The sequence below is a fragment of the Anopheles gambiae genome, chromosome X (assembly GCF_943734735.2).
Source record: "Anopheles gambiae chromosome X, idAnoGambNW_F1_1, whole genome shotgun sequence".
NCBI lineage: Eukaryota > Metazoa > Arthropoda > Insecta > Diptera > Culicidae > Anopheles > Anopheles gambiae.
In genome coordinates this window covers 5,146,691-5,173,363 of record NC_064600.1, presented here as the reverse complement: position 1 = coordinate 5,173,363, position 26,673 = coordinate 5,146,691, and the positions used below count along the sequence as shown (strand labels likewise).

At 46.8% G+C, this 26,673-nt stretch overlaps 4 protein-coding genes across 8 annotated transcripts in view; 3 read left to right on the top strand and 1 right to left on the bottom strand.

Moving 5' to 3' along the window:
• Positions 1-624: 624 nt before the first annotated feature.
• LOC1271974 (transmembrane protein 120 homolog) lies at positions 625-4,605 on the top strand. Of its 3 annotated transcripts, none has more exons than XM_061657671.1 (7): positions 625-1,483; positions 1,620-1,738; positions 2,463-2,738; positions 2,815-2,890; positions 3,598-3,963; positions 4,051-4,203; positions 4,291-4,605. In XM_061657671.1, exons 1-7 carry the CDS (start codon positions 1,409-1,411, stop codon positions 4,366-4,368), a joined length of 1,143 nt encoding a protein of 380 aa, XP_061513655.1. In that variant the 5' UTR covers positions 625-1,408; the 3' UTR covers positions 4,369-4,605. The 3 variants fall into 3 exon arrangements, with proteins under 3 accessions (XP_061513655.1, XP_310836.5, XP_061513663.1); XM_061657679.1 differs by having other exon boundaries at positions 671-1,483; positions 4,051-4,197; XM_310836.6 differs by having other exon boundaries at positions 667-1,483; positions 4,051-4,605.
• Positions 4,606-4,726: 121 nt separating this feature from the next.
• On the top strand, positions 4,727-8,098 carry LOC1271975 (cytochrome P450 315a1, mitochondrial). The gene is made up of 8 exons (XM_310837.6): positions 4,727-5,332; positions 5,502-5,708; positions 5,793-5,977; positions 6,443-6,652; positions 6,722-6,855; positions 6,934-7,149; positions 7,214-7,426; positions 7,502-8,098. The coding sequence occupies exons 1-8, from the start codon at positions 5,154-5,156 to the stop codon at positions 7,661-7,663; spliced, it is 1,506 nt and encodes a 501-aa protein (XP_310837.6). The 5' UTR covers positions 4,727-5,153; the 3' UTR covers positions 7,664-8,098.
• Positions 7,964-12,095, bottom strand: LOC3289649 (myosin heavy chain, striated muscle). 2 transcript variants are annotated; one of them, XM_061657646.1, is made up of 8 exons: positions 10,797-12,095; positions 10,145-10,731; positions 9,853-10,065; positions 9,474-9,593; positions 9,133-9,384; positions 8,922-9,064; positions 8,427-8,847; positions 7,964-8,339 (listed from the first exon to the last, which is right to left on the bottom strand). In XM_061657646.1, the coding sequence occupies exons 2-8, from the start codon at positions 10,274-10,276 to the stop codon at positions 8,277-8,279; spliced, it is 1,344 nt and encodes a 447-aa protein (XP_061513630.1). In that variant the 5' UTR covers positions 10,277-10,731; positions 10,797-12,095; the 3' UTR covers positions 7,964-8,276. The 2 variants fall into 2 exon arrangements, with proteins under 2 accessions (XP_061513630.1, XP_061513638.1); XM_061657654.1 differs by lacking the exon at positions 9,474-9,593 and having other exon boundaries at positions 9,133-9,348; positions 10,145-12,086.
• Positions 12,096-21,449: 9,354 nt separating this feature from the next.
• Positions 21,450-26,673, top strand: part of LOC1271977 (TOX high mobility group box family member 3) — a 55,497-nt gene continuing 50,273 nt past the window's right edge. Inside the window, exons 1-2 of one of the 2 annotated variants that reach the window (XM_061657522.1) lie at positions 21,450-21,586; positions 24,703-25,348. In XM_061657522.1, the coding sequence (XP_061513506.1) occupies positions 25,265-25,348 (84 nt within the window). In that variant the 5' untranslated portion in view covers positions 21,450-21,586; positions 24,703-25,264. Of the gene's footprint in view, positions 21,591-24,702; positions 25,349-26,673 lie in introns of both variants that reach the window. The other variant, XM_061657526.1, reaches the window with a different exon arrangement.

Here is a 26,673-nt window from a genome sequence, read left to right as displayed (position 1 = left end):
TCCTTGACGACTTCTCGAAGGAGTTGCCAGGTTACGACAAGAACAATCTTTCAAATAACATAATTATTAAAATACAGCCTTTCTCCGAGTTACGCGAATAATGCGTTCCAGGGACATTCGCGTAACTCGGAGTTTCGTTTCGTTTTTCACCAAGGATAGGAAGGATACAAAGTTATTTATAATCTCATTGAATAATCTAATTCATTATTAATTATTTCATAGGATTCGTGTGGAATAGCAGTTATTTCTGTGAATTAAACGATTTAGCGAAACTTTTTGCAAAACTGCATTTTTTCCAATTTGGCAATTGGTGGAGGTAATAGGGAAAAGACTGTAACGTAATAAAATTAAATAACATACGAGATAGAAGTATAAAAGACTTTCAGCAAAAAGGTTGCGTTAAATCGTGATTGGTCTCAAATTGTTTCGAAGTAAAAATTTTGTTCATTTTCCACTACATTAAAACAATAGTTTTGAGAATCAATGAAAAAACACTCTAATAACAAGTGTCAACATAAACACTGTTTGGGGATTAACTGTCACTATATTGTTCGTTTACCAACCGCCCTACGTGCCAATTGCCGCACAACGTCTAGAAAGGCAAGTTGTTTACGTTTATATCGCACGGTTCAATCGTTTGCCTGGCATTACCGTAACCCGGTGGCTAGCGATTTAGAGGAAAAATTACTCATAAATTCTATTAAATTCTTGTGAAACGTTATTTATCTTGATTGAAAACACCTCAAACTTACGCTCAGCATTATCGGAAAGGGTTTAACCACCTTACGGGGATTATATTACAGCCAGCAAGCGTCCAACGGATAGCAGCCGAATCCCGCTTGGCACGGTATATGTTGTGTGCGTGTGCGTGTATGTGCACGCGTTGCGGACGGAAACATCAACACCAACGAGAAAGAGCGGCGTATAAAAATGCCACTGTATACTTTGCACTGTTTGTAAATTGCAGCCCACTTTGCCACCCGGACGCACATTCCGTGCGTGGAGCGTGCGTTGCGTAGCCAGCACCGATCAACCTTCGTCCGGTCTCTCCCCCCCCTCCCAACTTTGTTTAACAGCGCCCCGGAAAGCAGCCCTCACTGTTTGTGTGCCGTGCGAGCCTGTGCGTGTGTGTTTGCGTGCGTGCGTGCGTGCGTGGTTTGTGGTCGGAAGATTGGTCCCTGTTTTTCCCCGTCTCTGCACACCCACACACACTCTCTGCGTTGACGCCGGGGAAGGTGGTTGGCGAAGCATAACAAGTGGTTTTTTTTTCGGTGCATTTTACGCCAGCGAAGAAAGAAAAAACCACCCACTCAGGTGCGCATAACACACGCACACACGGTTCAGTCAGGTCCCCGCAAAAAAAAAAGAACCCCGAGTGGTCCGAGGGACACAAGTGAGACAAGTGAAAATGTCGCTCTCGGTGGACGTCGACGAGCTGGAGAAGGATTGGACCGAGCTGTCGGACGAGTACCGGAGCCTGGAGGTAAGGAGGGAGCACTGCTGCGGGAAGATGAAGAAGAGGAAGCGGGAGATCCAAGCGTATTGACCGATGTCTGTGTGTGCCTGTGTGTGTGTGTGTGTGCTTATTTGTCTTCTTCTTCTTTTTCACGCTGTTCCAGGCCGCCAACCAGCAGTACCAGGAGCTGCACGAGCGGCTGGAGGAAATGCAGGAAAAATGCACAAAACAAATACAGCACCAGCGCTACCGGATGCGGCAGATATCGAAAAACCTCAAAACGTAAGCCTCGCGATGCCATCCCGGGCAGAGCGATCCATCCCCAATCAAAACCCTCCCACACCCGGACGCCCAGCCGGGCGTCCTTGGGCACACATCTTGAACGCACGCCCAGCCCAGCGAGCGTCCTAATAAGTATATGCACAAAACAACAGGTGGGCGATAAGATAAACTTTGGACTCTAACCGACCGCTCACGGCGACGGTATCGATCGACGGGCCTAACACCGAAACGAAAACGAACAGCAAAAAAAAAAAAAACATATCGCCCTGGAATTCTGCTTATCATCATCTGCCCAGGGCCAAGATGCACTCTCCGTATCGCGGGTATCGTAAAGATTCGCGTATCAATATTGGTGGTGCTAGAGGGCATGAAAACACAACCTTGTTTCAGCTTCTTTTTTTTTCGTCAGCGCCACCGTCATGGTGGTGTGCGTTTAATCCTTTTTCGTACCCACTAATCGCTAATTAACGGGCTTTCGAGGGCGCACCGGCCATCGGTACACGGTCAAGGGCAGCTGTTGGCCTAAACCGGTTGTGGAACGTCGTGCGTAATTATTGGTTAATTATACACGCAACAAGGAAGAGGGGGGCAAAAACAACAAATTCAACCATGCTGGCCAAATCGATGGCTTTAAATGACCGTTCAATGCGCTCCACAAACAACAAAAAAAAGATGCACCAAAAATCTCACCCTATCTAACCAAAAACGCTTCCCCTCCTCGAAGGTACATGACGCAGGAGAAGCTGACGCCGGAGGACCGCGACAAGGTGACGCAGCTGGAGAAGAGCATCATGAAGCGGAAGGCGCAGATACACGAGATCGAGCAGGGCCTGCCGCAACAGAACAGCCAGTATCTGAAGATCATACTCGGCGACGTGAACGTGTCGATACTGAACCGCAACGACAAGATCCGGTACAAGGACGAGTACGAGAAGTTCAAGCTGATACTGAACGTGATCGGGCTGCTGCTGTCGTTTCTAAACATTGTCTTCAACTACCGGTAGGTTAGGCGTGTGTGTGTGTGTGTGGACGGTTTTTTGTGACGTTTTTTTTCATTTTTTTTTCTTTTTTTTCAGCGCACTCGAGCTCGTGTTTCTGTTCCTGCTGGTGTGGTACTACTGCACGCTTACCATTAGGGAATCCATACTGAAGGTATGCACCATTTCCCCCCCCCCCCCACCTTTTTCGGATATGTTTTCTCTGAACTGAGTTCTGCGAATGTGTGAAAGTGAAAACGAAAATGATAAACGAGAGTACTTGCGCATTTTCGAAAGTTCAGTGCATTATTTGAGCCATAATGTGTGATAAACTTTTTAAAAAAATGTGCTAAAATATGATGTATCGCGATGGACTCAAGCACTTGCATGTCGTCATGTGTCGACATGTCATGGCGCACTTCCATTGAGTATCAGCAATGAGCATCAAGCTACCACAGATATGTTAATTGTTTTCGTTGGTGAATGTCTCATGACATTATGCAGCACTCACGCCAACAAGTGATTATAATGGATATCTTTATCCTGCTTCTATGAATATGAATCCGTTAGTGTGTGAAAACAAATATTGAATCGGATTCCTAGGAATTCGTATTGCATTTTTTAATGACCGTTACTAATCCAAATAACTGGTATCGGTAAATTTAAGCGAAAAAAAAGCAAATCATTATCCAAAACGTGTCATTGTAACATTGTGTCCTGTTCTTGCGGACACAATTTTACGATGCACTTCTAATGATGCTTCTGAAAGGGATTTGACAAACGCAAATTTAAAACAATTTAAAATACTCGTTCCTTTTCTCTTTTGTGTGATAATTTAGTATCGAATTCATTGCTTTTCCCCACCCTTTTAAAAAAAAACAGGTAAACGGTTCGCGGATAAAGGGCTGGTGGCGGCTGCACCACTTCATCTCGACCGTCTGTGCCGGGGTGCTGCTCGTCTGGCCGCAGGGCGAACCGTGGCAGCTGTTCCGCTCCCAGTTCATGTACTTCAACGTCTACATCAGCCTGGTGCAGTACATGCAGTTCCGCTACCAGAAGGGCGTGCTGTACCGGCTGAAGGCGCTCGGCGAGCGGCACAACATGGACATCACGATCGAGGGCTTCCACTCGTGGATGTGGCGCGGGCTCAAGTTTCTCTTCCCGTTCCTGTTCGTCGGCTATCTGTTCCAGTTCTACAACGCGTGGACGCTCTACCGTCTCACGCAGCACCCGGACGCGACCTGGCAGGTAAGCGTGCGGCAAACGGTTCCAAAACAGCAACGCTTGTGAAAAGCACATTGACCCTAAAACCCGCCCTTTACAATCTCGACACAGATACCGGTGCTGAGCATTCTGTTCCTCATTCTGTTCGTGGGCAACAGCTTCACCACGCTGATGGTCATCCTGCAGAAGCAAACGGAGCGCACCGAGAACCGATACCGGCTGATGAGCCTGATCGCATCGAAACGACAAAAGACCACCGTACGGGTAAACACAAAAGAAACACGATTGCCTAATCCCCTGTGCTGCTTCCCTGCTTTCCGCTGTGCCCTAATGGTCCCACTTTCTTTCCAGCAACCGACGAACGAAGGCGCTGAAGCTGCAACGGCCAAGGGCGAACCCACTGCAGTAGAGTCGGAAAAGACGAAGTGAAATCGCGCATTTGTTTTTCCTTTCCTTTTCGTTTTTTTTTTTTGTTAGGTACCAAATTTGTCAGCAACCAGCGAGGGATATATATATGTATACATAGCCAAGATAGGGGGAAAGACAACAGAGACCGATAGAGAGCGAGCGAATTAAAGGGGACAAATCTGTTGGTTGCTTCATTTATGTTAATTTATCGAAGAGAATATTAAATAAATCGCGTTAGCGCGTCATTACAAAACCTAACAACTGTAGTGAACGAAGTTAAAAAATGTATATTAGGGACGTAATAATATGAATAATGTACTTAGATAGCATACATTAATGCCGAAAACCCCATAGAACGAACACCAACGAGCATTTAGCTTGACATGTTTCATAGTCATTTAATCTTTATTTTTTGCGTAAAACTCGCTTTTGCATCGAAATCGTTGCCACAGCAAAAAGCAAAACGGTTGAGAAGGATAGCTTTACGCCTACGTATCTACGTATCGTAAAATTCAAAAACCCCTTACCAACGGTACACATGCGCACATGTCTTAATGCGGCAAACTGACGTTTGACAGACGCTGCACGGCCAGCATGGAAACGTCAAGCGGAGGGGTGCTGCAACGCAGCATAAAAAGCATAATCGTCTCTTTCTCGCTCTCTACCGTCCGTGCTCTCTCGCTCTCTCTGTTCGGCTACGTCTATCGGTGCTCATTCAGTTAATTAAGCTCGGGCGAAGCGGAGTGCGTTGTTTTGGTTTTCCCTGCTGGTGCTGTGTGATTTTCCCCACGTCTTTAACGTTTCCAATGTTACAGCGGCTACGCGGCACGGGCAGCCGCTTCCGGTGCACCGGTGGCCAGCAGCAGCGGGCTGGGGTGGCCGGTGACAGCCGCGGGGCCAAACCGTTCGCTGAAATGCCGGGCCCGCGCCGAATTCCGTTGCTCGGTATGCTGAACGACGTGATGCAGCTCGGGAAACCAGCTGAGTAAGCTCATTTGTTTGCCCCTACTGTTCGATTCCCGTGCGCCTCGGTGCGCAATTTTCGGTTGGTCGGGTGTCGTAGTCTTCGCTTGGAGCATCCGTTAAAACGTTACTTTTTTTAAAATTTCATATTTTTTGTGTTCTCTCTCTCTCTCTCTCTCGTTTATACACAGGCTGCATTTGCGGATTTCAAAGTACCACGAGCAGTACGGCGACCTGGTGCGGTTGCAAATTGGCACGCAGAACGCGGTGTTTGTGCGCGACCCGAGCCTGATGCGCAAAACGTTCCAGCTGGAGGGTGCGTACCCGCGCCATCCGCTGCCCGAGTCGTGGACGTACTTCAACAAGAAGCACGACTACCAGCGGGGCCTGTTTTTCATGTACGTTTTGGGGCACGGTCGTTAGTGCCGCTGATAGCGCGCTTACACATGTACCTGTTTGTGTGCTTGTTCCTTCCGCAACAGGGACGGGAAGGAGTGGTTGCAGTCGCGCCAAATCTTTAACAAACCGATGCTGAAAGACTTCCACTGGATGGAGGAACCGATACGGGGAACGTGTGAGGCTACGGTTGGTCATATGCAGCAAACTTGCGATAGTGCCGCTGCCTTCGAGGGGATTGAGGCGTTCCTCTACCAGTGGTCCGTGGAAGGTTGGTTGCTCCAAGAATGTAGTATCCTAATAATCCAATGTCTCAAGCTCCAGATATAGTTCGGACATTGGAACTCGGAACAGATGTCAGACACGAAGATGAAAATAGGTCCTAATATCCTCCATTCTGACACTGATCATAGAACTCAGATATACTTGCGGACATATATTCCATCCCAGACTTTTCCAACAAAGACAAGAGCATGAATTCTGACCCAGACCTCATCTTCAATCTTAATTCTGGTACTGGAATTAGTCCCGGAGCACATCGAAGACTTCATTTTAGCTCAGAATTTAGTTTGAAATGGATGTCTCGATCATCTTCTTCCAAATTATATCCTTAAATCCAGCTCCAAACCGATGTCCCCATTCCTACTCCAGTCCTTGTGCTTTCATGCTGTGGGGCAGCTTTGTAGTGTCATTTATACCTCATCTAATGTCTCTATTTGTTTCCCTTACACTCCAGTGGTGCTCAGCGTAATGCTTGGCTCCGCCTTTACCGAATGCCAACAGTCGGCCGAGTTCCGTCGGCTGGTGCAACAGTTTTCCGCCGTCGTGTACGACATCTTCCGCTGCAGCTCGGAGCTGATGAACATTCCGCCCGCGATCGCGGACCGGCTGAACGTGCAGCCCTGGCAGCAGTTTGAAAAGGTGGTACCGGAAACGATCCGTCTCGGTAAGCACGAATTGGAGCAGCAGCATTCATACTTTTTTACATTACCATTTTCTTTTTGTTTCTTTTCAGCAACGGCTATCATCGAATTCGGAATAGCAAACGCACAGACGCGAGACGGTCTGCTCGATCTGATGATGCAGAAGCTCGACAAACCGCTGATGATGCGCATCTTTATCGATTTCATCATTGCCGCCGGCGATACGGTATATGCTCTGCGTCTATCTTTAATCCTTTTTATTTATTTTGTTCCAAATGTCTTTCCACTATTCCACTATCCGCAGACCGCATTTGCTACCGTTTGGGCACTGTATCTGCTGGCGAGCAATGCGAACCTGCAGCAGTCCGTCCGGCAGGACGTGCTCGACTCCAACACGCTGGAGTGTGGCGCAGTGAAGGGTGTGGTGCGCGAAACGTTGCGCCTGTATCCGATTGCCCCGTTCATTGGGCGGTTCGTGGAGCACGAGTCCGTCTTTGGGGCGTACGCACTGCCCAAAGATGTAAGTGATGTGTGAATTTCGTGACGTAATTGGAGAACAAATTAATAATTTCTCTGCTTTGCAGACGCTCGTCCTTCTCTCGCTGTACAGTGCCGGTCGGGATGAGCGGTTCTTTGCCGAGCCGGAAGCGTTCAACCCGTACCGCTGGCAACGGACCAACGCGGCGGAGTCGTCCACTGGCCGCACACCGTCCGCCTCGCTGCCGTTCGCAATCGGTGCACGGTCCTGCATCGGGCAGAAGATTGCACAGCTACAGATGCACTATCTACTATCGATGGTAAGCAGGCTGCACATGACTTAGACGCTAAACAAACGAGCCCATGTTGATGCTTCTTTTTTATGTCAATTTTAGATTTTGACCAAATTCGACCTAACGCTAGCCGAAGCGGACCAGCAGGACGCGATTAAACCGATCCTGAAGATGATTACCGTACCGAGTGCGCCCGTCAAGCTGTGCCTTAAACCGTGCAGCGCGCAACCGGAGCGGCAAGCGGTGGCACAAATGCAGGACTAGGGCGGTTTTGGTAGTGCAGGGTGCACAACACAACCAGTTCGAACGCTAGCGTAATCGGCTAAGGGCAGCTTGGCAATACTGTTTGCGCTGGATGCTTGTGATAACAGCCACAGCTTCCAGCTTGCTTCCGAAAACGAATACCTCCCATCAACGCATATACCTCACGCTTAGCGCCAAGACGTAAAGAAGGGCGCACGCTTCAGGGTACACACGCGGTGTGTAGCTTTGTTGTTTTTTGCATTTAAAGCGGCTCCAATTTTTTTTTTGTTTTACCGAATCCTACCATGCCACAAGTAAGCATTTGTTAGTTTAGATTGTATGTTTTTTTATTATTATTATTACCATATAATGTAAGTTAAAGTCTTCCAAACTTCTTACGGGGCACACACACCGTGCACCGTGCAAAGTAAAACCGCCTACAAGTGATACCAACAACCAATCTGCCTTAATCTTATCTGCCCTGTCTGTTCGGGCACATACACACATACATAATTTACGCGCTGCACCGCTTTTATTGCCTCGCAGCATCCTCTCGCAGCGTCTGTTATCGCGTTCGGTAAATAAAAGCGGCTCACACGGTAGCGCAAAGGTACAGCAAGCCGTTGCACCTCTACTACTGTCCCACCATGCTCGACTCTACGCCACAGTGGGCATTTTTCATCTCGCGCTTAAAGTCCTTTAAAAAAAAAGAGGGAGAACAATGAGCGAACGTGGTTGCAAATTAAGGCACTGTTAAGGTGCCGACCGGCACAGTCGGCTTTACCTTCACCAGCGCGAAGTACTTTTTGCGGTTCGCCTCGAGCTCGTTGAGCGTCTGCTGCAGGCAGCTTTCCGCCTGCTCGAGCTTGCGCGTCCGGTCGGCGATGTGCTTCGCCATCAGCAGCCGCTCCTCCGTCCGGTGCTGCCGCTCGGCGGCGAGCGAGTTGGCCAGGCTGACGATCTGCGCGTCGTACTCCTGGCACATGCTCACGAACTTGCCGTACTCGAGCGTGATCGCGATCGTTTTCGACTCCTGGGTCGCTATTTCCTGCTGCAGCAGGCAGTTCACCTCGCTGAGATCTTTGTTCAGGGCCAGCAGCTCGAGCTCGCGGGCCGCCAGCACCTCCAGGTCCTTGCGCTGCTCGTCCAGCGTGCCGGCGAGCTGCTCCAGCTCGGCCCGCTGCTCGGCGACGGCCCGCTCCATGCTGGCAAGAGTGTGTAAACATTTTTGAGGTTTTTTCAAGATTTGTAGAGATTTTGCTGCAATTGCCTTGCTTACCGGGACGACTCCTGGGCGGCGACACTGGCGGCCTCCACCTTCGACTGGAGCTCCGCAATCGCGGCCTGCTGCTGGTGGAAGCTTTCCTGCAGCTGACCCATCTGCTGCCGCAGGTGATCTCGCTCCGTTTCGAGTTCCTTTAGCTGTTGGGGAAGGGAACAGGTAGGGTAAGCCCAAAAACCGTGCGCGGACATCCGCCATGATACCCTACCGTCTGCAGCGTGCTGGTGTGCTTCTTCTCCTGCCGCTCGATCGTGTCCCGCAGCTCGTGGTTGGCCCGCTGGAGCGTCCCGATCCTGCCCGCCTGCTCGTCGTTCGCGTGCTTCAGCATGATCTCGCGCGCCTGCAGCTCCATCACCTTGCGCTCCATCTCCGCCACCTGTTCGCTCGCCTGGTGCGTCTCCTCCGCGATCACGTGCTGCAATAACTGTTGACGCAACGTTAGCACTTCCGCCTCAAGTTTCTTGGAAAGGGCAAAAGTGGGATGAGTTTGGTCACTGGTATTGCTCCATCGTTGTCGCGGGAGCGCTCGTTTCGCCCACAGCACACTACCATTCGATCCTCCGCCTCGCGGCGCAACCGGCAGCTGCCGTACTTGTAGCGCATCTCGATCTGGGCCGCGTAATGGCGGCTACCCTCCAGCTCTTTGCCGAGCCGCTCCACGTCGCGTTGCTTGCACATTCGGTCAGCAAACGGGGAGGGAAAGAGAAACAGAACCAGCATGCGAACGCGGTTTTGATTGATCAGCTTCACAGGCGCATCCTTCAGAGCAAGCCTACGCTCGGGGGAAACGTCTACAGGAGGTCCTAGAGCCTGCTTTCAAGCGCTATTATAGCCTAGCGTCCAACGATATTCCCAGGCGCGGCAAAGCGGTTCTACACGCCCCAAAACGTCCAAGCAGGAACATCAACCCGAAATCCCCAGCAATTACCTTCGACTCAATGTTCTTCTGCAGCTTCGCCTTGTCCGCCTTCAGCGTGCCGATCTGTTTCTGCAGGCTGGCCACCTCCTGCTCGTGCCGCTTGAGCTGCGAGTCTTTGTCGCCGACCAGCGCCTTCAGATCGAGCACCTTCTTCTCCACGAACGCGTACTTGATGACCAGATTCTCGTTGTCCTTCCGGTACCCGTCCAGCTTTTTCTGCAGCTGCAAGGTGGCAATGATGCAGCAGGTGTGTCGGATCAGCTGAGTGAGTGGTGGTGCCGCTACCGTCACGCAGTCTTACCGTTTCATTGCTCTGCTCGAGCGCCGTCAGCTGGGCACGGGCCTCGATCAGCTGCTGCTGGGAACAGTCGCACTGGGTCCTCGTCGACTCCACGTTCGTGTCGTCCGTGCTGGTGGCCATGGTTTCGGCCATTCTTGTTGGCGCCGATACCGCGTTCTACCGCGGGCACTACACAAAACAACCCTGTGTTGTTGTGCGCCTAGGTACAGCTGGCTTTGAAATATCGATTTTCTGGACACGCTCGCGTTGCCAGTGCGCAAGTGTCAGGGGTGCTATAAAGCTTTGGGTTGTTTATTTTGGAACTCAGATTGCACGTGGAATTCAAATAGAAGGGTCAGTATATTGTACCAGTACATTCGTAAGTAAAGGTATACTAAGAATGTGTGTTACAGAGTGTTAATTATATTGTAAGTACATCTCCTACATTTTCAAGCATGTGCCCCGGGGCTTTTCTTCCAACTGTTGCGCCCCAGAAATGTGAACAATCCATAAAAAAGTAGTCGTTAAGTTTATGGCTAGACTTTCAAACTTGGAACCTCAGATAGTGCTTATGTTATAAACAATGCTGCATCTACTTCCAAGAAGCTCTGCAATTAAAACCATTAATCATATTGCACATTAATCAAGAATTCTTTTCTCTACATTAAATTACCGTACGATTGCTTCCCGTCGGATACATCCTGGCCCATGAATGTCTCCCCCGCCAGAGGGCGCCTGATAGCGCCTACTAACTAGCCACTATTTTTAACCAACCGTTGGCAAATGGCATCCTTCCAGGCGGAAAACGGAACTGCTCGCGTCGCGTTGAAATTGTTTTCCCCCGGAGCTCGCTTCCGGATTTCCCGAACCCAAACGGGAAATTGAACTTCGATTGTTGTGGATCTCGCCGCCGCCGTTGTTGTGCGGGTATGGGATTGTTTTTGGTCGCGGCAATGGCGCTATATAAATAAAGTACCCGCGTGCGAGTGCGATGAGTGATGCCGCACAGAAGCCGGAAATGACTTTGTTGATCTAATTTTAATAAATACAATAAACTCGAAGGGGTTGCGCACGTACTACACCGCTGCATTGTGTGAAATTGTACTTCAGAAGAAAAAAAAAACAAAAGCCACTCATAAAAGACGAAACCACGCGTTCGATAGTGGTAGATGAGTTGGAAGCGAAAGTGGTCTTGTTTTTTTTTCCTGCATCTATTGTAGATTTTGATGTAGATTTTTTTACAATCATAACAAATAAAAACCTGCACAAACAACCCGATCTCGGTTGAAAGTCTTCAGAACGGCTTCAGGATTTGCTGATGTCAGGAGTGCCGGATGCGTACGGTTGTAAAACGAATGAGCTCGCATATCTAGGCTATCACGCAACTATAGCTAGAATATGACTAGAATACGACTGTCAAATGTCGAACCTGCAAACGCAGACGGATGACTACAGCAAGGTCCCATAAAACCTCCGCGCGCGCACGGTCGTTTAATTGAGAGTGCTTTGTTAGCATGCTTATTAAGTGCACAATACCGTGACAATTGGATAAAGCATAGCGGAAAGCAGTAGCTGTATGCAATAGTATTTTGCGTGGACTAACCCGACCTCAAGACATTCTAGTTGGAATATTCCTAACATCATTAATCAAAAAAAATAGATACATCAGAAATCTTCTCTCTTCTATTAAATGTGGAACGACTCGGGAAACTCAAACTCGAGGAATGGGATGTGTCTTTAAGACACGGGAAAGAGATACTCCATCCGGAGGTTTGAAATCCTGAAGTAATCTAATTAACCAAAACGAACGTGATGCCGTCGTCGTAGTCGTCGTCGTCGCTGCACCATCTCCGAAAGTCCCGGTCTTAAAGCTAGCCCGGACTAGCTTAAAGCTGCCGTTTAAAGTGACCGATCTGGAGCGAGATCTTTATGCAGCGTTCTGGTTCGATTCTGGCCTTTCCTGAACCTCCTGGATTCACCAGATCGGTGATACTCCCCCCCCCCCCCCAGGAACCAATCCGGGCATCTTTAGGCACTAGTTTCGGCAAACATTTGTTTGGTGGTGTACGGATAGATGTAATCAGCCTTCGACACATCCCGCCAATAAAATCCGGATGTATGTTCTGTCAGGCCGTTATGGTTTTTTTTTTCATTTCTTTCTTCAAACTTCAAACTACGTGCTCCCCTCCCCCTCACTTTTTCTGTGTTCCGGGTTTTGCTCCGTTTAATTCCCGAAGTTCGCTTTTCATTTTAGAAAGCAGATTGAATTATTTCGCACACATAACAAATAATTCAATTTTTCAGGAATTTATGATTACTTCACATCGCCTAGTAGTTGTGCGCTCTCTTTCTCACAGTGGTTGGGAGGGGGAGAGGAGGTGAAGTTGTAAGAGGGAGGGTTGGAGAGGGGTGGACTGTTATTAAATTATGTATTGGTGTGTAACTATACACGCCGTGGTCGGGTACATAGGTAGGGCCGCCCGTTTCAGTGGGAAATATTATGTTACACAGCACTCCCCCCCCCCCCTCCCCCAAGCTTTGCCCTTCGTTTGCTTGTGTGTGTGTGTGTGTGTGCATGTTGGTAGAAGACGGGTGACGGGTGTGTTCGTATGTGTGCGACAAGCTGGTACTGTTGAAATCGAACTCGCTTAAGCACGGGCAATGCAAACGGAAGGCAGCGGCACCACACTCTCACATATTGTAAACGGGCGCACGCACACACGCGCGCAGCCAGAGCGAACAGCAGATTGGTATCGTTGGAGATGTCCTCGACACCGCGGAGCTATGTACACCTTGTGCGCTATATTTGGCCAGCCAGTTGCTTGAACGGGTGTGTGTGTGTGTGCCTTACTGTATAGCAATGTTGCGTGCGATCTCCCCCTCACCCCTGTGTGTGTGTTCGATTGTGATGTTGTGTATGTGCCGTTGATTTCTGTGCTATCAATGATCTAAAGCACGAATGATGTAGATGGAAAGAGAGCGATAGAGAGAGAGAGAGAGAGACAGAAGAAAAGAGAGAGAAAAAACACACACACACACTCACTCACAAGAAGACAGGACTGGCTGTGCATAAGGTCGACGCGTGCGAGCGAGACGCAACGAAGCGCAGCAAGCAAGGAGAGAGCGAGAGAGAGAGAGAGAGCATCAAACGGGTAAAGGGTGAGCGGTGGGCTGGTTTGGAGAAGATGGGAGAGGGAGGGAGATTGTGGAAGAGCTGACATAAATTCTTGAAAACAAAGATACATAAAACAGGAAAACAGAGCATTAAAAATAACATAAATCTCAAGAGTGTCCTGATGGCAGAGGGAGAGAGAGAGTGAGAGCGAGGTTCGACGGGTGGCGACGGAGTGCAGAGGGGGGAAAGAGAGATGGCACGGTGGACGGGTTGTTGAGCGGGGAGGGAGGGAAACTGTCGTTGAAATGATTTGATACGTTGAATTTCACAAGAATTGATAGGAAACGAGTTTATCATTCACATTACGGAGTGGAATGATGGTTGTGCTGAAGAGGGGAGTAGGGAGAGGGGAGTAGAAAGGGGTAGGAGGAGGGGTGCCTTTGCTTCTTCCATCAGCCCCCCCCCCCACCCTCCACATCCTCGCCTTCCCCTGCTGTTGTTTTGTTGGAGGTTTTTTTTTTACTTCTCTATATTGTATATTCTCTTTCTTCAACTTCTCGTTTTATTATTCCCTGTTACTCCCTCGCCCTCATCCCCCGCCAACCCCGTGCTCCCACTCGATATTGTTTGAATAAAAGCATAAATATTAAAGCCGAACGATTGCTGCAATGACGAGCGCTTTGGGATAAGTTCGCAGCGTTTGCCTTTCGAAAGCGATGGAAGTGATACGGTCGGGCGGGGGGGGGGGGCAGGGGGTGTGTTTTATACATTTTACCCGGAATGATATTTTTTTCCAATTCAATTTGCTTAAGTAGTTTAAGTGAAACCGTTGAGTGAGCTTTTGCGTATGTAAATGTCAAAATTGCCATGTTTGTTTGTTTGTATGTTTATTATTTTGCCATTTTATTTTTTATCTATTATTCCGTTTATAATTTATTGGTTTCTTAGTTGTTGAATTTTCTTTGATATTTTCTTGTTTTAAAATGAGCAAAAAAAAGGAGCCACTAAATGAAAAACATAATTAAAAATTGTTTATCTCAAGTAGTGTACATGAAAACAAAATTATAATTAATTTAAAAAAAGATACTTTAATGTTGTTTTCTTCATTACTTTGTATTTTGTTTAATTTGCCTTGCCTTCATTTTTTTACATTACTTTTGTCAGGGGATTTTGCCTTCAATGTCAGTTTTAAACAATTTACATTTAAGCAAACATTGTCAAAATACTTTAAACTGCCTTAATAAAACCAAAAAATCAAATTGTTCAGGTTTTATTAAAAAAAAGTATTTCTTTTTTAACTGTAATGTACACTTTGTACATAAAAATGTTAATTTTTTTTTAAATGAAATTTCAAACACATACATATTTTCCTGCAACATGTACTGTTGTTAAGACCTTGTTAAGAATGATAATAAAACCAACAACAACAACAACAAAAAGGCAATAAACGACTGCGATGAAACATGATTCACTCGGCATTACCGCACCGCTTTTTATCTAGCTCGGCGGCAAGTGAGGTTTCGGGAGCTGAAGGAATTTCAATACTTTCCAACACGCTTCTCCAACAATAGTGTGGCCCCCTTTTTATTGCGTTGGATTACTTTTCGTTATTTTAGATGAATGCACACACACACACACACACAGCTCGAGAAGAACTCGAGTTCGCGCGCGCTAATAGCCGGTGTGTGTTCATCGTGTTCATCTGACGTTAGGCAAACATATCGCTCTCTCGCTCTGTCTTTTACTTCGTATCGCTCATGCTCTCGTTGTATCTCCTCTCCTTTCTACCCACACACGTACACCACACGCCCTGCCTCAACATCAAACCTTCATCCCTACACATCCCTTCAATCTCAAACTCGCCCTCCTCATCTCCTCCAGCCGTTCCTCTCTCTCTCTCTCTCTCTTGCTCCATCGCCCCTCCGCACATGTGTAGAAATAATCCGTTCATTACGTATTGTGTTATCTTTTCCCGTTTTTCAAGTTGATTATTTGATATTTCACTTTCGGTTTGAGTTAGTGTTCCCCTTCAAGCTGAAGCACCCTGTTCCCGGTCCCTTCCGCAACCCCTGTGCTGCTGTCGCTCTCGCTCTATCATGTGTACGGGGTCGGAGGTTTTGATATCGTAGTTCCCCATAAACCATGCTCACTCTCTCTCTCTCTCTCTCTCTCGCTCTTGCTGACGAAATGATGAGCGCGCGCACGCAAGAGAGAGAGAGCGGGAACGGATGGTGACGAATCAAAGCGAGCGGGAGGAAGCGAGCAGGGACGATTGTTTGTGTTGCGCGTTTCGACATGAATTAATTTATTTCGTTACTAAGTGAGTGCGTTGTACGCTTTCTCACACGCACACAGGCGCGCGCTCTCTTTCTCTCTCTCTCTCTTTCACTCTCTCCCTCTCTGGTGGCTGTTGGTATCTTTCTTCGGAAGGGGTGGAAAAATCCATGAGCCAAAAAGAGGGGCGGGCTGGGTGGGGGAGTGATTGGACGCGTGTTTGAATCATGTATGGCTGTGTATGGCAGCATGTTCGTACAAGCAGTACGCATGTATATGCTGCCCCGTCCCTTCCCGCGGCGCAGACCCAACATCTTCCGGATGCTTTCTCCCTTGCACTTGTGCACGGCTCGGTGAGTGGCCGAGTGAGACCGAGCACGCTCCTGCATACAACGAGCATTTAATCCACTTTCTAAACAGCTTGCACTGGTGTTCTGCTGGGAAGACAGTAGACTACACACACACACACACACACAACACACTAGATACAAACGTACCAGTTTTGATTACACGTGGGAGGAGTTCAATTTGTTTCATTAAACTTTTAATCAGAAATATGAACGAAATGATCCTGCTGATGGTGATGGCTTAAGCGAAGATAAGCACCCTCCCCCCTCCCCCCCCCCCCCCCCCCTCTCTTACCATAGCGTTTCGTTCTTGAAGTTGTCACCGGTGACTAGTGGCATGGCGGGGGGAAGCGGATTTAGTAGCTGTCATGGTGTGTTCCTGCGAGCAGGCTTAATAGTAGCTGACGAACGCCTGCCAGCGAGTGAAATCGAGACGCAGCGCTAACGAGCGGGATGGAATAAAAACAACCAAACATTTATAATGAAAATGTAAAAACTCGTAATGCAGGTGCGGGAGGAGAAGGGACAGGAGCAGTTACTGAGATAGGGGAAATTTGATGCAGGGTAGGAGTGGTGTAACCGTTAACGAATATGGGTTTTTTTTTTTATGGCACACACCGACGAAACAGAGCGAAGTAATGTGGGGAGAGAGTGTGGAGTGTGAGTAGGAGAGGTACGGTTCAAGGCAGCCGTACACTAAGAGCGAACGCGCGCGCACGCGTTTACAAGCGGTAGTTCAGTACGGGGGATCTTCATCTGGGTGTGTGAGTGTGTGTGCGCGAATGTGTCTTCCAATCTCATCCCTCCCAGGCGCCGGTGTCTTGCACGCCTGCTCTTTCCAAATACATACACGCATACCAACACACCCCCACACATACACTCGCATGTAGAACCATTAACACAGGTACATGCGTATCAGTGTGTGAGATGTTGTGCATGTATAGTTTGTTCTGTGTCGGTGTGTCGGTCATCATAGATGAAAATAGACAGATGTGTATGCTACATAATGTGACAGCTCGTACGATCGTTGTCCAAGGGACTGCGCGAGAGAGCGAGCGAGATGGAGAGTGTTGTGCGAGCGAGGGGCAACGATTTCGAGTAAACCCCGTGCTAGTAACGGGGAATGAGGAAAGCATGAGCATGAAAGGTTTTTAGATTAGGTCAGGGATGGTGAACCCGTGCTCGATGCGGACTCGGACGTTTTGTTTGGATAACTTTGTTGTGTGTTACAACAAAACATTTGTTTTTTTTTCCTTTTTAAAATGAGATGTAATACATTTAATACACATTTAAAAAATGATTCAAATAATATTTCACCTTTTTTTGACAAAATATTTCCGTTTGGACAAAAAAACTCAATCCTTCGTGAGCTAACTTGATCGAGCCTGCCAAGAAGCGGCGTTTGTTTACATATTTTTCAGGCCAAAATAATCTAGGATGAAAATCTGAGGCATGTTGTTTCTTTTATGAATTGTTGACATTGATTTTTCCCACCCACTATTGAATTGCATAAGAAAAAACAGGCTAGAAACGGTAGTAAAGGTAAAAAAGAATAAGATTTTGGAGAAAAACGGTGAATTGAGAAACAATACTAAGGTGCTAAGGAACCAGAAAAAGATAAGAGAAAAAGATAAGAAAGAACAAGAAGAACAAGAAGAAGAAAAAAAGAAAATTTAATGAGAAGAACAAGAAGAAGACGATGAAAAAGAAAGGTGAAAAATTAGAAACAGAAGAAATGTGCAGAACTTGAAGAACTAGAATAAAAAAATACAAATAATTAGAAAAAGAAAAGGAAGAAGAAAAACAAGAGATGAAAGAAGACTAAGTGGGAGAAAAAGAAGAAGAAGAAGAAAAAGAAGAAAGAAGAGCCAGAGAAACAAGAACAATATAATAAGAAAAAAAACAACATAAATGTATATGTTCTAAGCTTCTGAATTTAGTTTACGCTAGAAATTGATAAATTAGATATTGTGTACTATATAGAAGTAGTAGAAACTACTAACGGTAAGGTAATTACTGAACTAATAGCGGGAGTTGGAGATGGAGTAATATTCTCTATTTGATGGCAACTAATGCTCTTTGTGTTAGGCTTAACCGTAGTTACAGAGCATGTCAAGTGTTTTTGTTTTTAATCGAGAAATTAGAAACTAGTAGAAAATTGTTGCGCGATGGTTCACCGCTGGACATTACTGCTACACGGCGAAGGGAATCGGCCACTCGGTTGCGCACCACTGAATTAGATGGTACCATTGCTCGTTTCCTTAAACAACCACCAATCTAAGGCACCGTGCACATAAACATTCCATCGTAATTGAGAGAAGGAACAGCAACAATATCAGCTACCAGCAGAAAAAAACACTACAACACAACAACAACAACGAAAAAAAAAACACACACGACTCAAAAGAAGAAAGAAATCAAACACAACAAAAACGAAACATAAAGCAGAATAATTCAATTCAGGTTTTCCTTGTATTGCAATAAACGAGCGAATGGTGAGTTGCTGGGGAAGATGAAAAGGAGGAGGATAAGGAGGAGGAGGAGGAGCAGGAGGAGGCTGGGGTGGTGGGAGGGGTGAAATGGGCAAACAGTTCCTCCGTTCCGATGGAGTTGAAGTTGGAGGGATCGAATAAAACAAGGAGTCTCGTGCGCGCCGTGCCTCCCGTTGGTAAGGGTTTAAAGTTTCTCAACTGCCGGAAAATCCTGCCGTCTTTAAAGTGCGAGCGATTTTAAGGGAGAGATGGGTAGGGCAAGAAAGTAAGGATTGTGGTTAGTTTGATGCGTGCTTTTTATGTACTGTAATTATTACTTTTTTTTTTAACTGAGCTATAAATATACAACTCACATGCTGATCGTTGCATATGTTTTGTGCCTTTTTTGTTGTTGTTATTTTACTTATTTTTGCAACTTCTTTTCTGTTAAAAAAAAGCTATTTTTAACACAAAGTATGTCCATCATGTGACAGATGTTCAATTGTAGCTAATTGCCATTATTTTTATTTCCCATTCGAAATAAATCCTTCCCCCTATCTACCCCTCCCCTTCCCCTGCCGTTTTTCCTTTTGTTTTCCTCCTTTCCAGGGCTGCTACACCCAGCACAGCCGAAGTGCGCGTGAGGGACGTGAGGGAGGGAGGGAGCGGCTAAACAAAAACCCCCAGTAGGGCAATAAAACGCGAAGCAAACAGCTTCGGCAACAATGCAAACGCCGAACAATAACAACAAACGGTTCATTATGAATATGAAATATAGCGGGAGCAAATTTCGTGTCATGTTATAGCTGATTTCTAGGTTATGTTACGATTTTTCTACGCTTCCTTAATGCCCCCCCCCCCCCTCTCGCCGCCTCCCCCACCACCCGGTTCGCTCTTGTGTTCCCCGTGGCCTCGTATCCAAACGTGCGCCCTCTCGCTCTAGCGCGCCCCCAGCGCCCCTATTTCCGCCGGGGCGATGGGGAAGTCTCCGCGTATATTGGGTGCGGAGAGCGCGTCGAGCGGGTTACGGCTGTGTGGGAAAGAATGTATTTGTTTCGGGTGCAATACCAAGTTCCAGTCAGCAGAGCCCCATGTACGCTACCAATCCATGCAAACTGTGCAATCAACGAAGATGACAGAGGAGAAGAAGGAGAGAGAGAGAGAAGGATATGTACGGAGAGAGCGAGAGAGATAGAAAGAAAGAGAGAGAAAACACGCTCCGCAAACAAGCCGCTCTCCTCGTTCGATACCCGTCTTTATATACCAAAATGTAAGAAAATACCAGCACACACTTCTTCTATCTCGATCTATCACAACACACACACACACACACGCTGCTGTGAGTATGTGTGTTTGCTTTTGTGAGTGGTGCGTTTGATAATTGTGCTGTTGTTTGCATAATCACGTGTGCTTTCTATTTTACTACCACACCACACTTGGAGATGGAAGTGAAGCATTACGCACCAGCTCAGCTGAATACATATATGCGCAAGTGTGTGTGTGTGTGTGTGTGTGTTTGTGTGCGTGTACTTCGCAACTGTGTATACATCTATCGCGCACATAGCAGCGAGTCTTGGGAACAGAAATCCTTCGCAAAACCCGAAACGCAAATGCTGAGGCAACACCGTATGATCGTGTGTTTTTGTTTGTTGTTTTCCTGGGTTTTTTTTTTGTACCATGATTATTTTTTCACTAACTTTTTTTACTCCCTTCGCAACATCCCAACCTTCCCCCAAACCCCCACACCCGTTGTTCTCTCTAACGGAGAAGCCAGAATACCGGTTTGACCGATTTTGGGGTACCAATGGGGGGGAAATGTTTTTCTCTCCTCTCTTTCGTGCCCGGTGCAGCGAAACGAGGACAGAAGTATCGCATCCGCACTACCGTGCGATCTTTGCTAGTGTTTTTTTTTTCGTTTCTTTGAGATAAAAAGTTATCCTTCTCGAGAGGTGTCTATTAAATTTAACATTTATTGCTGCCCTTTTTGGCTGCTTAACGGATCACATCAATAAAATTCTGCTCAACATAAATAAACAAGCCACCTACATGGTGAAGTCGTCGAGCCAAGATTCCGTTGGAAGTTTGGGGTTATTTTGTTGTAGAACAAATTCTCGTAAATTTCCATTTTAAATGTTATGTTGCAAACGATCATTAGGGACAAGTTAAGATTTGATCCAAAATTTTTAAAAATCAGTTGTTGAAACTGCGGCAATAACAATACAAAATACAATTAGAATCTTCAGGAGGATTTTCCAATGAAATTTAAATAGTATAAAATAGCTAACTAGAGCCACCATTATATGAGATTTTTATTATATTATATGAGATTATTATTAAGTCATTGAAAGAGCTTCAAATTTCTGGGTAATGTTTTATAATGTAAGCATAATTTCAAAGGCGGCCAACAACATAAACAAGATCGTAAATGTTAATATCCTCTTGAAATCTCTATCTCTCTATCTAATCCTATCTCTAATATCCTCAGTTGCCATTGATTTTGAAAGATTTGCTCAACGTTTGCGATAGCTCACAATACTGTTCCCCGCTCGCTGACGAAACGGGCCCCCGTAAGAACAGTAACACCCGAGCGTGCCGCACACACAGCGAAGCAAACGTCAAGTGTATGTGAGAAAGCGCGCGCACTGTGTACCGACGGCGGCGCGCGTGTGTATGCGTCCGGCTGCATGTGTGTTGGTGTTCTGAGAAACTCAATCAAAGAGCGCAGTTGGGCCCTTAAGTGCGCGAGGGTGCGAAAGAGACAGCGAGCACACACGTCTAGCGAGTGTGCGTGTGTGTGTGTGTTGGAAGGGTAAGAGCTTGCAAGCGAGAGAGAGAGAGAGAAAGAGAGAGAGAGAGAGAGAGAGAGAGAGAGAGAGAGAGAAGGAGAGTGAGAGCCACGCTTGAAGGTTTGCTCAGCTTGTGTGTAGTGCTATTTTCCTCCCAAACAGCGTGCTCCCGTGCAAGTGTGTTTGTGTTGCATTGCGTCTTTCCCTTTTGCGCCTTTGCCCGCGACCCTCCCTGCCGCACGCGTACGTCACACACTACGCACACAGGCGCACACAAAGCACCACCACCACCACCGCCGCCACTCTGCCACCCCTCCTCGGTCCGCCTGATGCGCGTTCGAAGCGCGAGAGCGGTTTCGACTTTGACTCGGGGCCCTCGGGTTTCGGTGTGAAGAAATCGAAACTTTTTGCTTCCTTCCTTCATTCGGTCAGCATCCATGGGAGCATACGGCTGTCTACTAAGCGAGCTGGTGGGTACGTCCGTCGTCGTCACCGCCAAACACTTAACGGCAGGGCGGCCTGGCGAGCGTTTTTGGCGTGAAACTACTCGTTGTGCTCGTCGTCGTAGCGGGGGGGGAGGGTTCTGACTGGGCGCCGAAAAGGCTCCGCGAGAACGAAAGCACGTGCCCCCCAACAACACCCCTTTCCTTCCCCCACTCCTCTATACTAGTGTTTTTGTTTCGCGGATTTTGTGTTTGTTTTTGTTTACCTTTACCGCGCACGAGACGAAAGTTGGTGGTTGGGCGGAGGAGCGCGTGTTCAAAATTGACCGAAAAAAGCAAACCCCCCGGCAAATTGTTGCTGTGCCCACGTTGTGTGCCGTTGTGGTTGATGTTGAAACTATTGGTTCTGACTGTTGCGCGCAGTTTGAAAAGGTTTCCATTGTGAACAGGACGCTAGTGGACGGGCAGGCAGGTAGGAAAGGCAAGTGCGAAGCTCGATCAAAAACGTTTCCTTCCGCGCGAGAAAGTGCACCAGTTTCAGGCACAGTTCACCAACGGTTTTGTCGATTTGTGTGTTTTGTTTTGGCGTTTTTTTCTTCTGTTCTCTCTCTTAAACAGTGTGATTATGACATAACACGCGGGGGCTGCCCGCAGCCAGACCGAGTGACTGAGCTGGTGGCGCAAAACGAACAGGCCGACATACACACAACCACACACACAGACACACACGCAACTGGTTGGCACAGCAAACGAGTGTTTGAAGGAGCGCAGTGGCGGTTAAATGAGACTTGCTTTCAAGAACCCATTTTTGTGCATTTTAATTTTCAAAAAATAATAAAAAATAAAACAACTTACGATTAACAAAACAAGTGAGTGTGCGAGTGACTTTGTGTGTGTTTGTGTGTGTGTGTGTGTGTGTGATGTATTAGATAAACAAAAAAACAACAACTAAATGTGTCCATTCTGCCGCCAATCGTCGATCAAGATCAATCCCCGGGGCCCAAAGGTTGTGGCCCCCAGGCGACAAGATATCTGCAGCCTGTGTCAGCGCGGCTCGAAAGTCCTTATTCAGGGGTGCGCGGTAAACAAAACAGAGCTGCAACTGCCGTGCGTGTGCGTGTGTGTGTGCGTGCGTGCGTGTGTCGGTGTTGTTGTTGAGTGCGCGCGTACAGCTTCCGCTGGATTGGATCAACCGCCAGTGACTACAATCAAACTTCAATCCCCGTACGTCGGCCTCTCGTGCACGACACGACACGACACAGAAACACTCCAACTACAATGCTCGCAAGCCGTTATCCTGTCGCTCTCTATCGTTCTATTTCTCTCCATTATCTCTCTCTCTCTCTCTTTTTCTCTTTGTATCAGCGTCTAATATCAATAACTCCGCTCGAAATAACGATCGCCCGCGTGATCGATGGGCAGGTAGATCAGTTTGATTGCATTTTATGTTATCCAACACACTCCCGATCCCGACCACAGGCCCAGATTGTTAAAACAGGCTTTAGGCTTTAAAACGCAGGTCGGCAGTTTTTTTTTTCGGCTTTACTTTATTTGTGCCTCGACGTAAGCACGAAAACACTCTGTACAAACAAAGCTCAAACGAGAAGAGGATTTTTCTTTCGCTTCCAACACTGCTGAACGAAAAACTGTTCCACGTTTTTTGTGGGACTTCAGGGCGACCGTTTATACGCGGCCGCTGTGGCTGTGTTTTCGCTGATTTGATTTTTATTGGTGTGCGTTTTATGACACCGTTTTATGACACGTTTTATGTTTTTTTTTGTTGGTGCCTGGCCCGACAAAAAGAAAAAAAACATAAAAATATTTAAAAAAAAACTGACTGAAAGGAGAGGGGAGAGAAGGAAGGAGGAGAGTGCATAGGAAATACAAAAAAAAAAAAAAAAACAAGCCGAAAGGACACGAGAGAACAGAGAGAGAGCGAACGCACGGGTACAGAAGAAGAACAGAACCTGGAAACACAATCAACCAACAATCAAAACATGCACCTCAGAGTGCAACAGTGTTCCGCCAGCGTGTTCGTGCTATAAACATTGCAGCAACGACAACAACGACAACCACCACCACCAACACCACCATCAGCACCTATATACGCATGACGGCGACCACCAACACGTCCTAAAAATGTCATTAAAAAAAAACTTATCAAAAAAAGGATGTCAAATGTCAAAGAAGAGGAGTAGTTTGGGACAGTAAAGGAAAGAGAGAACAAACAAAAAAGAAAGAGAGATAGAAAAGAAATAGTTTTAGGAAGAAGAAGAAGAAGAAGAAGAAGAAGAGCAGAAGGAAGAAAAAAGTGAGCAAAACAGATGAAAATGAATAATGGAAAGAAGAAAAAAATTGAAATCAGTTGGGAGGGAGGGAAGAGGGGATGAAAAGATGAATGATGTAGCATAGAATTCCTCTCGTTACCTTTTGGGACGGCTGGGTTGTGTGTAGGAAAGGCGAAGAAGGCAAAGGGGGTACGAGAGAGGGAGCAAATAATGAGCTGTGAGATTGAGTTTGTTTATGTGTCAGAAGCAGAAGGAATTGGAGCGAGAAAGAGCTCGCGAAAGAGAGCGAAAGAGAGAGAGAGAGCGAGATGCCTTGGAGCAAAAAGCAATAAATAGTAAACACTAAACACAAAATAAGGCGAAGAGTGCAATAGAAAAATTGGATACAGGCCAGACAGTGGGGGGGAAAGGGGGCGAAAAAAAGGTAAGACAGAGTAGTGTGAGTGCGCAGGGTGGAAGGGGGAGATAAAACAGGAACGAGCAGAAACGGGGGAAAACAAGAGGCACAGAAAACAAATAAAACCGGTTAAGAGATGAATGTTTGATGGATAGGAAAAGATTGACGAAAGGAGCACACCAGCGCAAGGAGAGGGAAGGAGAATCAACGAGAGAAAGGGAGATAGAAGGAAAGAGAGAGAGGAAGAAAGAGCAGAAAAAAACCACGATCGATTTAAACGAATGCATGATTTAAAATGATTTTTCTGTTGCTGTTCTTTACATTTGGATTTAATTTTGGGATCACTGCTTACGGAACAGAGTGCTACTCATTAAACAAGGGAAAACAGCAGCCTACAACTAAGATTTCAGAAGTCGAAATAATAATCGAACCCGTTCCTATCTATTGTTGCTTTACAGCCAGTGTAACGTAATTCGCACGTGTGCGTGAAGAAAGCAAGAAAACCGTCCCTGCCAGGCAGCAGCTAAAGTCGTCGTTACGGGCGACATCAGCAAAACAGAAAACAGCCAGAGAAGCAGCACAAATCTATCAATCAGAGAAGGAGAAGTACAAAATTAACAATAGCGACACACACGGGCTTAATTCGCTCGCTGCGCACTCACCAGCGCCAGCGGTAGTAGTGTGCGAGTGTGTTGGCTTTTTGCGAGTGTGCGCGGGCGTTGCGCGCGCTCGGTGTTTCGGCGTGTGTGCCGGTGCGTTTGACTTAGTGCGATTGTAGTGTGCCAAGGCCCGAAGCGGGTGGTTTCCAGTCAAGTCAACAGTGCTCTCACACATGTGAGCGGAAGTGTCTGTGTGTGTGTGTGTGTGTGTGTGTGAGTGCGCGCGTACCCCAGTGCGTATTTCCTGTGTCCTGCGTGCGTGCGTGCGTGCGTGTGCGTGGCAGTTGGTCGTTGGTCAGTAGTGGAGGGAGCACGGAAATACTACGGTGCGGTGGCGGAGAGTGCCGTGGAGCGTGGAGCCATGGAAACTAGCTACAACACGGCACCGATCGGTGCTGGCAGCAGCGAGTTCGACATCAACATGTTCGACCAGTACGTGTACAAGGTTAGTATCTGCGTAGTATCTTCGGGCACTGAACCTCAGACGGAGGGGGGGGGGGGGAGGTGGGTGTTCATAAGATATCTCCGATCCTTATAAAAGTTGAGATCTAGAGATGTAGGTGTTTGGATATGAACAGCGCTGGAGGTTTTGAGTTTGAGTCTTCAAGTTGTTCCAGAAAGTACAGATAGGGTTGGGTCATTTAAGAGTTCAAGCAATGGGTTCACATCGAGCCGGTCAAAACACTTCAAAGGCTTCGGTATAGCAGTTTTTGGATGTTAGATCTTATAGATTAACTGGACGTAAAGGTTTTCTTACATAGAGCAAGATCTTCTTGCAACTTGAAGCTGAACGCTCAGCTGCGCCAAGACTTCTTGCTCACTAGCCTCGGACAATATAGCGCTGCCTTAATTCTCTTTAAAAAGAACCAGTAAAGAGCCTACTTTCAATAACCCAGGTTGCGGAACTATTGTGTCTGAAGAGCTCCAACATACTCTGTCATGTAATCTTTGAGTTCCAAAATATTAGATTCCTTCGATACACCTAACGTGTGAAGAAAACGAATAGAAGACATCTATTAAGAGAACTTCATATCATGATACTCCAATCATTGGTTCCTCATCATTATTTTGATACATTCTGTACTAAAGTAACTAGATCCTGACTAGCAGCGAAAGAGATAGTTAAGATACTTGTTAACAAGTGTATTGATAACGACCCTTTCCAACAATGAAACCGAGGTAAGAACTTAGTTGCGTTAAGTTTTATAAGATCTGCCAAGCTATGACACAATTCCAAGTCAATCCAATTATGACATAATTCTCTACCTTCCAATATGTATCCAACGATTCAGATATCAAAAAGCATGTGAGATTATTTAGAGGGCGATTCGAGATGCAGGAATTCATGCTCTACGATCTGAACTGAATGTTATTGCAATGAACTACTTGAATATCAATGCAAGAATATAGAAAATTTAAAAAAAGAAGTATATAGTCAATCAAACCAACAAAGTGTGCCAGAAAGTGACTCATCTCTTGTTCAAAAAAACAGTCCCACTTTCGCTAGCCGTGCTATATAGAGCTATTTGTGAGCTCCAAGCGAGATAGAAATTACATGCGTTCGGAGATTCGTTCGGAAGCGGACGCACTGACGGCAATGGCACGCGTACCGGAATGGCGCTGGAATGGGGATTCATCGACGGATCGGTGGCTAATTAATTCTCCCATTGCTGCCATTCTAGCATAAATTCGGAATCCATTCGCTGCAGCTATTTGGCATGCATTTGTTACGCGGAATTTGATAACTTAAAGTTTTTTGTTGTGATTGGT